General features: G+C 47.5%; 1 protein-coding gene across 6 annotated transcripts in view; it reads left to right on the forward strand.

Moving 5' to 3' along the window:
• LOC123118639 (phospholipid-transporting ATPase 3) overlaps positions 1-3,290 on the forward strand; it is an 18,186-nt gene extending 14,896 nt beyond the window's left edge. For all 6 annotated transcript variants that reach the window (XM_044538614.1, XM_044538615.1, XM_044538616.1 and 3 more), the window contains 7 exons: positions 63-142; positions 876-1,115; positions 1,518-1,739; positions 1,820-1,987; positions 2,067-2,429; positions 2,534-2,640; positions 2,744-3,290. In XM_044538614.1, coding sequence (XP_044394549.1) covers positions 63-142; positions 876-1,115; positions 1,518-1,739; positions 1,820-1,987; positions 2,067-2,429; positions 2,534-2,640; positions 2,744-3,056 — 1,493 coding nt within the window. In that variant the 3' untranslated portion in view covers positions 3,057-3,290. The remainder of the gene's footprint in view (positions 1-62; positions 143-875; positions 1,116-1,517; positions 1,740-1,819; positions 1,988-2,066; positions 2,430-2,533; positions 2,641-2,743) is intronic.
• The last annotated feature ends 9,900 nt before the right edge of the window (positions 3,291-13,190 follow it).

Here is a 13,190-nt window from a genome sequence, read left to right on the forward strand (position 1 = left end):
ACACACACCTGATATGGAGAAGCTGCTGAAGTTTTTCAGTTGGTTATTTATTTGCTCCGCAGCATGCAGCCTGGTGAACAACGACACGAAACAGTTCATCATCAGTTCAGAGACAGACACAATTAGAGAGGCTGAGGAAAGGGTAAGATAATCATATAGAATTGCACTGTGAAATGATATTCTGTCATAGAGGCAATCAAGCCTTAACACACACTACCTCTGTTTCTAAATATAAGACGTTTTGGCAGTTGAAATTGAAGTGCATAAACGTATTATATTTAGGAACAGAGGGTGTATTATCTTCTATAGGATTTAAATGGATATACGAGTGAAGACTGCTAAAATCATATTCTGTCCGTCCCAAAATAAGTGTCGCTGATTTCGTACAAAGTTGTACTAAATCAATGACACTTATTGAGGGAGTATCATTTAGATCAGGGAATATCTCAACTGGGTTCTTGCGAGTAGAACTCACATTTTCCTTAGTATTTTGATTGGTGGGGGTATTAAGGGATTTATTTTGGCTGAGATTTAGTCTTTATTCTTATATACTCCCTCTGTCCCATAATATAAGATCTTATTACATCCAGTATGCTCACATATTGGATGTAATAATGTCTTATATTATGGGACGGAGGAAGTAGATAACAGCATAAATATTTTTTATTGTCTTACCTCTTATGTGGGTTGTGTTGCTTTAGCCTCTCTGCCATGTTTATATGCGCCTTGGTACGCCTTTTTTGTTCTTTGTACTTTGGTTAAAGCATAATCAGCAATATAATTGTATCTGATTGTATTAAACCAACTTTTTGACTTGTGGCGTAATCTTTGTTATGGACCTTCCTTTCCATATATAATGTTCCGGCCATTTTCAGGGTGACCCTGTGGAAATTGCGCGAGTTATCAAAGAGTCGGTAAAACAGAGTCTAAGAAGTTACCTCGAGGAAGCCCACCGTTCTCTAAGTAGCACACCGGAGCGAAAGTTGGCTTTCATTATTGATGGAAGATGCTTGATGTATGCTCTAGACCCAGCTCTGCGTGTGAATCTTCTTGGTTTGAGTTTAATTTGTCACTCAGTTGTATGTTGTCGAGTTTCTCCACTGCAAAAGGCACAGGTAAATTTCATTTCTTGCTGTTAGTGTTTATGCATGCCTTGCGTTTTACCCAGGGAAGTAGTAATAGCATGCCATCCTTGATTTGTGGATATGTGAGTTTTTTAGCCCAGGACTCATATGGGGAGATTATTACATTGCAAAGGCAATAACCAATATTGTACCTTCACAATAAGAGTTTGTGCATGTGATTCGTTATTAATCAGTGTACATTAGTTGCATTTGCTATTCCAGTTTTGATCTCAGAAACCAATTCTGTTCTGTTGATATGTCTTATATGTGCTTACTTAGTCGTTACCCATTCCAAGTAATATCAAAGTCTCTGGTTTGTGCGTTTTTTTCCTTGCGTAACCTGTTTGGTCAAAATGATGCCAAAATACCAATGTTGACGCACATATTTTGTAGGTTACTAGCTTAGTTAGGAAGGGTGCTCGTAAGATAACTCTCAGCATTGGCGATGGTGCTAATGATGTAAGCATGATTCAAGCCGCTCATGTTGGGATTGGCATTAGTGGACAAGAAGGAATGCAAGCAGTTATGGCTAGTGATTTTGCCATCGCTCAATTTCGTTATCTTACTGATTTACTTCTTGTACATGGACGGTGGTCATACTTGAGATTGTGCAAGGTATGCTTATGGTTTCGTTAGTTGTAGCTTTCCATATATCTATAGTTTACGAAACTTAATGTGGTCACTTGCTGTTTCAGGTTATCACATACTTCTTCTACAAGAATCTGACATTTACGCTAACTCAGTTCTGGTTCACTTTCCAAACTGGCTTTTCTGGTCAGCGGTTTTATGATGATTGGTTCCAGTCGCTGTATAATGTCATTTTCACAGCGCTACCCGTAATTATGGTTGGATTATTTGATAAGGTATAGCTGCCTGTATTCATTTTACATTAATTTCTTGAATGATGCTGTTTGCGGCATTCACGTAATCGAACCCTTTCAGGATGTGAGTGCATCTCTATCAAAGAAATACCCACAACTTTACCAGGAAGGAATTAGGAATACATTCTTCAAGTGGAAAGTGATAGCGGTGTGGGGTTTCTTTGCTTTCTACCAGTCAATAGTGTTTTATTACTTCACTGCAGCTGCAAGTCAGCATGGTCATGGCTCATCTGGCAAGATTCTTGGTCAATGGGATGTTAGCACAATGGCCTTTACTTGTGTTGTGGTTACTGTGAACCTCCGCCTCCTCATGTCATGCAACTCTATTACGAGATGGCATTATTTTAGTGTAGCCGGCAGTATAGCGGCCTGGTTTCTGTTTATCTTTATATACTCTGCCATAATGACATCATTTGACAGACAGGTTGGTGAATTATGCACTAATCTATCTCTCTGCTGATGACCATTAGGGCCAAATAATCATTTCTTTCTACAAATGCATAACATCATGGTGTGTTCCTTCTGCAGGAAAATGTATACTTTGTGATTTATGTTCTGATGAGTACCTTTTTCTTCTACCTGACACTAATTCTTGTTCCGGTCATCGCTCTCTTTGGTGACTTCCTATATCTATCGTAAGATACCACCTTTTCCTTTTGCACAATTATATTTGATTCCTTTCAGTTTACAATACTGAATCAACCGTGTGCTGTCTCTGATACTCTGTCGGTTTTCCAGGCTTCAGCGATGGCTATTCCCCTATGACTACCAAGTTATTCAAGAGATGCACAAGGATGACCCCCATGAATACAGCATGATACGTCTTCCAGAGAGGAGCCATTTGAGCCCCGAAGAAGCAAGAAGCTATGCAATTTCCATGCTCCCCCGAGAGAACTCCAAGCACACTGGTTTTGCTTTCGACTCCCCGGGCTATGAGTCATTTTTTGCATCACAGCAAGGTGTCTGTGTGCCTCACAAGCCATGGGATGTCGCAAGGAGAGCCAGCATGAAGCAGCAGCGGCAGCAGCCACAACGCACAGGAAGATCCTAATCCTGGATTCGTGTATAGTTTTGTACATCATGTTCTTTTGCCGCAGACCACATGATTGTGTATAAGTAGCCTTGTAGCCTTTTTCCTTGTTTGTCACCCAATATGTTATGCTGGCGATGTTAGTAGGTGGCCATTTGATCCTGTTGGCTGAAGAATCAGGTAGGCACGCACTTGGTTAAAACAAAGTGGAAACTGGGAAATGCAGTTAGCAAAATTCTTTGCGACTTTACAGAATTGGATGTTACTGAATTTTTTTTTTGAAACAAGGCAAAAGATTTGCCATTTTCATTAATTAAGAAGAAGATTAGACATAGTTCTGCCAAGCGGGAGAGTATAGATCACTCTCGCGGCATAATATTACACAAATACTTCGCACCCGCACGAGCACAAATAGAGGCCTTATCTTTAATCTTGGTAATGACAACGGTAGTAGGGGCGGCGGTGTTGCGGAAAACCCTTGTGTTGCGTTCGTTTCAAATTTCCCATGCAACAAGCATCATCAAAGTGCTACGAACCATGCGTGAGTGGCCCCTTTTGTGAGCAACCATGTCCCAACAAACTTCCACCGAGGGCACGAGTCTCCAATCTGACGGATCAATGTCGTGGAGGCCAAGCCAAGTCTTGATCTTCGTCCACGCTCTCACTGTGAACCGACACTGAAAGAGGAGGTGAGCCGCGGTCTCCTGAACCTGCTTGCAAAGAGGGCAAAGGTTGCAATTCGGCCATCCCCGACGCTGCAATCTATCGGCGGTCCACACTCTATTATGAATAATCAACCAAGCGAAAAATTTGCACTTTGGGGGGGGCCCAAGCTTTCCAAACGGTAGTGATCATGGCAGAGGCGGTGTGACCCTCAAACTGAGCATTGTATGCAGAAGACGCGGAGTATACCCCATCTTTAGTGAACTTCCAAAAAATTGCATCGTCAACTCCAGGGGTTAGAATGACATTGGAGAGCTTCTCCCAAAGGGTGGCGAATTGCTCAATATGTTCAAAAGTGAGGCCCTGAGAGGTATCAATGTTGCGGACCCAAGTGTTGTCTGTGAGACTCGAGCGAATGGAGCTTCTTTTCTTCCTGGAGAGATCAAAGATCTTTGGAGCAATATCCTTGGGGTGAATACCGTCCACCCAAGGTGATTCCCAGAAGGTGGCCCGATGACCATCACCAATGGTAACACGAGTGGCAGCCGCAAAAAGATTTCTATCATCGTCAGTGCATGGCATGCCCATGCCAATCCAAGGTTTAGTGGGGTCAGCCCACTCAAACCAAAGCCATCGCAAGCGGAGAGCGGTAGCAAACTTTTGCAAGTTGAGGACGCCCAATCCACCATATAACTTGGGCTTGCACATCGTCTCCCAATTAATTTTGCATTTCCCGCCGGTGACCTTTTCACATCCCGCCCAAAGATAAGCGCGTCTAATACTGTCAATTGCCTTGATGACCTCGACTGGCAGATCCAGAGGAGTGAGGTGGTAGATTGCTATAGCAGTGAGGACCGCCTTGACAAGAACAATGCGACCCGGCGACGCAACATGTCTGCCAAGCCAAGGAGTGAGTTTTCCAGCCACCTTGTCTTGCAAATGTTGAAAGTGGATTCTCCGAAGTCTCCTGACCGATAGGGGCAGCCCAAGGTATCTCACGGGGAAGGTAGTTTGGATGGCAGGGAAGGACATGAGGATATCATCGAGGGCAACATCATCGCAGCGAATGGGTGCCACATGGCTCTTGGCACAGTTAGTGACTAGACCGGTGACCTCACCAAAATTAGCAAGGGTGGATGCTAAGAACTGAATGTCTTCTTTTATTGGCTTCACGAAGATGGCAGCATCATCCGCATATAGAGACGCACGAAGGGTTTCGGTCCTGGCTAGAATAGGGTGCAGCTGGCCTTGACTCGTCGCTTTAGCAAGGATGTGGTGAAGTGGGTCGATGGCAAGGACGAAGAGAAGCGGTGAGAGGGGGTCTCCTTGCCTCAGGCCCCGGCCATGCTTGATAGGATCCCCGATGACTCCATTGATCAACACTCTCGATGATGCTGAGGACAGAAGGGCTGACACCCAGCCTCGAAAGCGGCTCGGAAAGCCATGATGTCTCAAAAGATCCATCAAAAAATCCCATCTCACCGTGTCAAAAGCCTTCTTGATATCGAGCTTGAAAAGTAGCATTAGAGACTTATTCCGATGGAAGCGCCTCGCCAAGTTGCGCACGTACATGAAATTATCGTGGATGCTTCGTTTCTTGATAAAGGCGCTTTGGGCGTTGGAGACAAGGTTTGACATGTGCGGGGCAAGGCGGTTGGCCATCATTTTGGCAATGATCTTGGCAATGGCATGGATGAGACTTATGGGCCTAAAATCTGAGATGTCCTCCGCCCCATCTTTTTTTGGAATGAGCGTGATGTTCGCCGAGTTGAGCCAATGAAAGTTGGCCACATGGAGGTTGGAGAAGTTATTCACAACAAGCATAATCTCCGGCTTAATAACGTCCCAACATGTCTTGAAAAAAACACCCGTGAAGCCATCTGGGCCGGGGGCTTTGTCAGAGGGTAAATCCATGATCGCACACTTGACCTCCTCCTCCGTGAAATTATCCCCGAGGTTAGTGAGATCAGCCTCCGGAACGGGAATATTATTCCAGTTGAAGTCCTTGTCTCTAGGCACTCCCTTTCTTGTGGCCTTAATGAAATGGTTCTGGATGATAGCTTTTTTGTTGTCATGGTCAGTGACCCATCCATTGTTATGCTTGAGGCGGTGGATGAAGTTCTTTCTTCGGCGACGATTAATGCGGAGGTGAAAATATCTCGTGTTGGCGTCTCCCTCTTTGAGATTGGTAATCCTAGAACTTTGCCTTTTGCGAGCCTTCTCAAGCACGGCCAAACTCACTACCTTCCTTTTAAGCCTCTTTCTAAGCTCTCTCTCATCCTGGCTGAGAGTTCTATTTTCTTGGGCAATATCCAAACGTAGGATAATCTCCAAGGCCATATGGAGTTGCACCTTGGCATGAGAGAAAAGGGTTTTACTCCAAGCACGAAGCCTTTGGCTAGTTTTCTTGAGCTTGTGGAAGAGGAGTTGATACGGTTCGACATGGGTTGTCTCTTCATTCCATGCTTGCTGGACAGTGGCCATGAAGCCTGGCATGTTGATCCAAAAGTTCTTGAAGCGGAAGGATTTAGTTCTACGAGGCCCTTTGTCATTGGCAAGGAGTAGCGGGCAGTGATCAGAGAGGGATGAAGCAAGAGCATGGAGAATGTAATGCCCAAACTCAACGTCCCATTCCTCATTGCAGAAGAAAGAATCAAGTTTACTCAAAGTTGGGTCGCTCTGCTCATTGCTCCAAGTGAACTTTCTGTTTTGTAGATGGATCTCCTTAAGTTCGCAAGCATTGAGGGTGTTGCGAAAGCGAACGATGCGGCTACGATTAGCATTCGCGCGGTTTTTATCTCTGGCATGATAAATTTGATTGAAGCCCCCAAGAACCAGCCACATACACCCAGCGTTAGGCTTCTCGCTAATGAGCTCCTGAAAGAAAATATCCTTGAGGTTGCTCCTAGTTGGGCCGTAAACTGTAGTTAGCTTGAACATAACGTACGAATTAGCAAGCTGAACATCGGCAGACAAAGTGAATTGGCCAAAATGAATGTTGGCAAGCTTGACAACATCATCATCCCACAGGATTAGGATCCCTCCACAGTACCAGAAGCAGGACGATGGGCGAAGCTCCCGTGAAGCAGACCACCCAGTGAAGACACCACAAATTGATCAATATCAGCCATCTTCGATTCTTGGATGCAAATAATGTGACAGGGTGTGGCAGCAATTGTTTCTCTAATGGTTGCACGACGGTTGGGGCAATTCAGTCCTCGCACATTCCAGTTTAGGATGCTCGGATTGTGATTACTCATTGGAAACCATCCATACATCAGCAAAGTTACAGCCTCCTGGGGCACAAACTAGCATCAGGGACCTTGCCCGGATCAAAATTAACAACAATACATCAGGCCGACTGCAAGCAGGCGAACCCAGCAGGTGGTAGATAGTTGATTCTAACATGGATAACCAAACTACAGCAACGTGAACACGCAGGAACACAAGCATTGCTATGTCGCCGTCGACGCTGCAACGTCTTCATTTCCTTGCATCTGCAGCTCTGGACCATCCTCACCACCGTGTTGAACCAGTGCATCCTCAACCGCCGTCAGCAGGTCACAGTCTAGATGGAAGAGTGCACGCAGGGCCGCAATGGTGATGTCTGGCAACCTCCCATGGAATAATGACACGAATTTGCTGATGGCCGCTTCAGTGAGTTGCTCCCCTTCAGCAACAATGCCAAGACGTTGACATAGCAGCCTCTCAGCAAGCTGTGCGATTGGCACATCTCGCATCTTCTCCCGCAGACGTGGGCTGCGCCATCCAAGGTTGAAGCTGGTGATGCCTGCCAGAGTTTTGCGACGAGCAGCAGGTCGACGTGGCGGGGTTGAGCTTGGTGCAGGCAGGAGGGCCGGCCGGAGAGGCACGAACAAGGGCGAGCGAGCCGTGGCGCTGTTGTGACCACTAGCCGGCGATACGTACACTGGTGTCGCTGCGTCTTGAGCTCGGCAGGGGTCAGGGGAGGCTGTGGCCGGCTCGTAGTTGATGATGGCAGAGGGCAGCACCTGGGACCCAAAGCAAGACGCCTTTCTCCTGGCAATAGGCGTCCTCTATGGGGAGGAGGTGGGCGTCCGCGGAACAAAGATCGGGGTAGACGTCGGGCAGCTGGGCGAAGAGTTGGGCATCACGATGATATCTCTAGTTGGAGAAGTCACAGGGGTTGCAGGCTCATCCTGATCTTCTTGGAACTGACAACGTGATACAGGCGGAGGAGCTGGTCGAGGCAACCTCGTCAAGGATGCAGAGTGGAAGTCCTTGGCACCAAAGCAAGGCGCGACCAGGTGAGGCCACCCAGGAGGCAGAGACGTTGGGTGGATCTCGATAATGTCTTCTGAGGTGGTGCGAGGGGATGCTGGGGGCGGGCGGCCCTCCTTGCGGACCTCCTGGCATCCATCGTCGCGCGACTTGGCATGGCGGACCCTGCGATCGGATGCCGAGGAAATAACACCGCATGAAAGCCCCTGAACCTGAGCAGAAGCAACCTTCCTCGCATCATGAGAAGCAGGCACGCCACCACGGCTGCCTCGTCCGCAAGCGTCTTCGTGCCCTTGGATGGCATGATGCTCTGAAGTGCACAAACGGTTGCCGATGAGTCGGTCCTTCGAAGAGGAGGAGCGTCGGTCACCTTCACGGCCGCGCCGGCCCTCCCTGACCCGAACCTCCTGGTCACGGTCATCATCGCGTTGATGTTGAACATTGTTGTTGCGACGGCGCGGCGCCTGCTCCTGTGTGACGCGAGGACGGGTCTGGCCATCTAATGAAGATGCAGAGCGAGGCACCGAGGATGGCGATGGAGGATTTGTGCAGCCCCGAGCCCGGTGCCCGATATGCCGACAGCGTAGACAGGTGAACGGGTTCCGGCAATTGGCCTTGCAGTGTCCCTTGAGCAGGCAGCAGTGGCAAGAGCGATCCTTGTGCTTGACGAAATCCCTCTGCCTCGGGAGGGAAAATGAAGACGCAGACATGCGACGCGAATGCTGGTGGTTGGAGCGGCCTTCCTCCACCAATAAGGCGGTCGGACGAGGATCCATCCAGCGTCTTGGCTGTCAACAGCGGGGGAGCTCCGTCTTGGATCCACGGCGGGATGTGTAGGGCTCGAATTGGCATCGCGCTGCGCGTGTCCACCCGGAGGCTTGAAGACTGAAGCTGAAGCCGATTTGAGGCATGGCCGATGCGCGCCATGGATGGGGGGTGGAGGAGTGCCTTCCAGCAGAGCATCATAGGCGGCAAAGCGGACCTTGGGGGACAGCGTAGGCACATCAGGGACGGCCACGCGGGCCACGGATGGCGGAGCGGCGACCCGAACGCGCAGATCCGTGGAGATCCCCGCCAGCTGTGGGAAAAGGGAAGCCACCAGATCTGACTGCGCGAACAGCGGCAAGAGGAACCCCGGAGGGAAGCGAGGCGAGGTCGGGGAGGGGCTGCACGGCGGAGGGAGGAGCTGGTCGGCGGCTGTGGTGGCCACGGGCGCCGGAGCGGTGCGCCGCAGGAGCGTGGGAGCGGGGCGAGGCATCACTGTCTCAGGATGGTGATGGTGAGGGCGATGCTGATCCTCGTTACTGAAATTTGTCTTGTCTTGTTATGAAATCTTGCTTTGTTACAGAATGAATGAAGTGCCGGTGTGTTCCGGCCGTCTGATTGATCGCATAGATCTTGATGCTTTTGCTGGGTTGCCATGTCAGATTTTTTTCCCGTTTGCTCCCCGACTCTCAATGTGCAAACGCCAGCTTTCCTCTTCTTTCTGTCGAGCAGCGTCCCAGCCTTGCCCAAATGATAATGATACAAGTGCCACGCATCAGGATTTTAGGATTTGGGCCGAACGTGTCGGTTGCCGTCAGATCATTTGTGTGGATCTTGAAGCACATCTGGTTGCCAAGTCACGTTTTCCGGTCGTTTGGTCTAGGACGAGTCTGAACAAATGCACATTCATGACAAGTCAACAGTCTCGCCTTATCCACTCCCCTGCTACGGCATTCCTTTTCCCCGTCATCCTCACAGAGAGGGAGAGATGAGCTGCTCGCCGACAGGTTTCTCCTCATCACCACGCCCGACGGCGAGGGTAGAATCAGTTCCAGGAGGGCGCTCGATTCCTGTCGTGTCAAATCCCGACATGGATCGTCACTATAAGCCAACAGGATAGCACAAATCAGAGATAAGATAAACTCCCGATGGCGGAGACCCATCTATGAATTGGGGACTTCTACTGTAGCTAGAGGAATTTAGGGTTATAGTAGTTGTGGATACAAGGTGAATGGTCCGAACACGCGCACGCAGGCACTTATAAGCTGGCCCTCTCTCGGTGAAAAGTAGAAGACGGTGAGCAGTACATTCAGAGCAGCCAAAGTAACAGTAAATTGGTAAAGCAGCGATTGATCCATCGTGACCCTTCATCTCGTGCTTGTCTTCCCTAGCCGTTGGATTGTCTCTGCTATTGGCTGAACCAATATGCAAATAACCGAATCTGCCCTGGAGATTCAATTAACTTCAGATAGCTGACATTGCCCCCCCCCCTGAAAACTATACTTGTCCTCAAGTATATTTCTCCGGGAACCAACTTTTGAGCGTGCTAGCGAAGAAGGCTGGGAACACTTGCTTGATGAAGGTGGCGTCTTCCCATGTAGCTTCTTATGGTTTGAGATTCTCCCAATCAATCAGCCATTGGGTGACAAGGACGCCGTTGCGTGGCAGCGAACGGGTTTCCAAAACTGCCAGTGTTCAGTTTTAATCTTGCCCGTACTGTCAACTAGTTGTAGATCTTTGCTAGGGACAACATGTGCTCCGAGGTGTTTCTTCAGCTGGCTGATGTGGAAGACCGGATAAATGCCAATATGATCTGGGAGTTGGAGCTTGTATGCTACATGGCCGATCTTCAGTAAAATTCTGTAAGGCCCATAGAATTTGGTCGTGAGCTTCATGGCTTGTCGAAGACCGAATGCAGCCATGCGGCAGGGTTGCATCCGTAAGTAGACCATGTTCCCCACTTCAAATGTTCTTTCTAGGCGTTTCTTGTCAGCGTATTTCTTCATTCTGGCTTGAGTTTGTGCCAAGTGTTCTTTGAGAGCAGAGACCATGTGTTGTTTTTCTTTCAGAAAGTCTTGGGCGTCAGCATCTGTAGGTCCAGGAACAACTATCTCACTGATCATAGGTGGGGGGTAGCAGTACAGAGCTTGGAAGGGTGTAAATTTAGTTGTTGTGTGATAAGTGGTGTTATACCACCACTCGGCAAGTGGCAACCATGAGCACCACTTCTTTGGTTCTTTAAAAGTCATGCACCTCAAGTAGGATTCTAGACACCGATTGACCCTTTCTGATTGCCCGTCACTTTGTGGATGATAGGCCGTACTGAGTTTGAGCTTGACTTTCATAGCATTGAAAATTCCTTGCCACATGTTACTTGTAAAGATTTGATCTCTGTTTGTCACAATGCTTTCTGGTGGGCCATGGAGCTTGAAAACATTTTCCAGGAAGGCTTGAGCCACAATGTGCACTGTATAAGGGTGGGGTAGTGGAATAAAGTGAGCATACTTTGTAAATCTGTCAACGGCCACAAGGATCACTTCCTTGCCATTGGATTTGGGCAGACCTTCGATGAAATCCATGGTGAGGTGAGTCCATGCAATATCAGGTAAGGGGAGGGGATTCAGAAGTCCAGGGTAGTGACAATGTTTGAATTTGGCTCTTTGGCACACAGGGCACTCTGAGATGAACTTCTCTACATCTTTCTTGAGCCCAGGCCAATGGAATAATCTTTTTATCCTTTGATAATTGGACACCATGCCTGAGTGTCCCCCGATAGCAGATGCATGCAAGGATTCAATGAGATGGTGTCTCAGTTCTTGGTCATTCCAAATATGGATCTTGACTTTGTATTTGATGATTCTGGCAGTGACAGTATAATGCTTCTCGGAGTTAGGAGAGATGATAAGTTATTGACAGTGTGTGTCCTACTGATAACTTTGCTCTACATAGTCAATTCAAGCAGGTGTGATTATGCTAGTACCCATGAGTATGTTGTCCTTTCTGCTCAATGCATCTACTACTTTGTTGTCAGCTCCCTCTTTGTATTCTATTTTGTAATTGTACTCTAGCAGTTTCAACAACAGTTTTTGTTGTATTCCTTCAGAAACCTTCTGATTCGCCATGAATTTCAAGCTCTTTTGGTCAGTTTTGATAAGGAGCTCATTGCCAATAAGGTAATGTCTCCATTTCTTCAGTGCTTCTAAAATTGCCGGTGCCTCTTTCTCATAAGTTGACATGGCCGTAGATTTGGGCCCAAGTGTTTTGCTGAAATATGCCAGGGGTCTGCCCTGTTGCATAAGAACAACCCCTAGGCCTGTCCCACTAGCATGAGTTTCTAGCTGGAAAGGGTGGGAGAAGTTGGGTAGGGCTAGTACTGGTGCCGAGGTGAGGCTTTGCTGGAGTTTGTTGAATGCATTGGTTTGCAGACCAATCCATCGAAAGACATCTTTTCGAAGCATGTCATGGAGAGGCCTGCAAATTAAACCATAGTGCTGCACAAACCTCCTGTAGTATCCTGTCAATCCCAGAAAACTCCTCAACTGTGTTGTGTTTTTTGGAATGGGCCAATTTGCCACTGCCTTGATCTTTTGAGGGTCTGTTTGCACTCCTTCTCCAGAGATTATATGGCCAAGGTACTCCACTTGGGGTGCAACAAATATGCACTTGCTCCTTTTGGCAAATAGTTGCTCCTGTCTCAATGTGTGTAACACATGCTAGAGATGGACCAAGTGTTCAGTTAGTGTCTTGCTAAAAATCAAGATATCGTCAAAGAACACAAAGATGTATTTCCTGAGATATCTTGCAAACACTTTGTTCATTAGGGATTGGAAAGTGGTTGATGCATTTGTCAAGACAAAAGGCATGATCAAGAATTCATAATGGCCGAAATATGTTCTGAAAGCCGTCTTGTGTATGTCATCTTTCTTCATTCACACTTGGTGGTAGCCTGCTCGTAAATCAAGTTTTGTGAAACATTTTGCTCCTTGGAGTTCATCAAACAGATCCTCAATAACAGGTATGGGAAACTTGTTCTTGACTATTTGTGTGTTGAGCTTTCTATAGTCAATACATAGCCTCCATGTTCCATCCTTTTCCTTTACTAATATGGCTTGGGCAGCATAGGGGCTCTTAGTAGGTCTGATGATGGAAGCATCTAGCAACTCTTTTATTTTCTTCTCCATTTCTGTTTTCTGCATGTGAGGAACTCTGTAGGGCCTGGCCATTGGAGATTCAGAGCCCTCCTTGAGGGGTATAGCATGGTCACAATCTCTCACTGGAGGCATTTGTTTAGGCTCAGCAAACACATCCTTGTACTCATGCAATAAATCCTCTATCTCAGCACAGGGCTATTCTGCCTGTTGCTTGTTAGGGGACAGTGGGAAGAGGCAGTAACTGAAAACTCCAGTAGCTGATAGTTTTTCCATTCTGTTGAGGGAAATGAGTGCCACAGTCCCTTTTCTGTTGTTG

Source organism: Triticum aestivum, chromosome 1B, assembly GCF_018294505.1.
Source record: "Triticum aestivum cultivar Chinese Spring chromosome 1B, IWGSC CS RefSeq v2.1, whole genome shotgun sequence".
NCBI lineage: Eukaryota > Viridiplantae > Streptophyta > Magnoliopsida > Poales > Poaceae > Triticum > Triticum aestivum.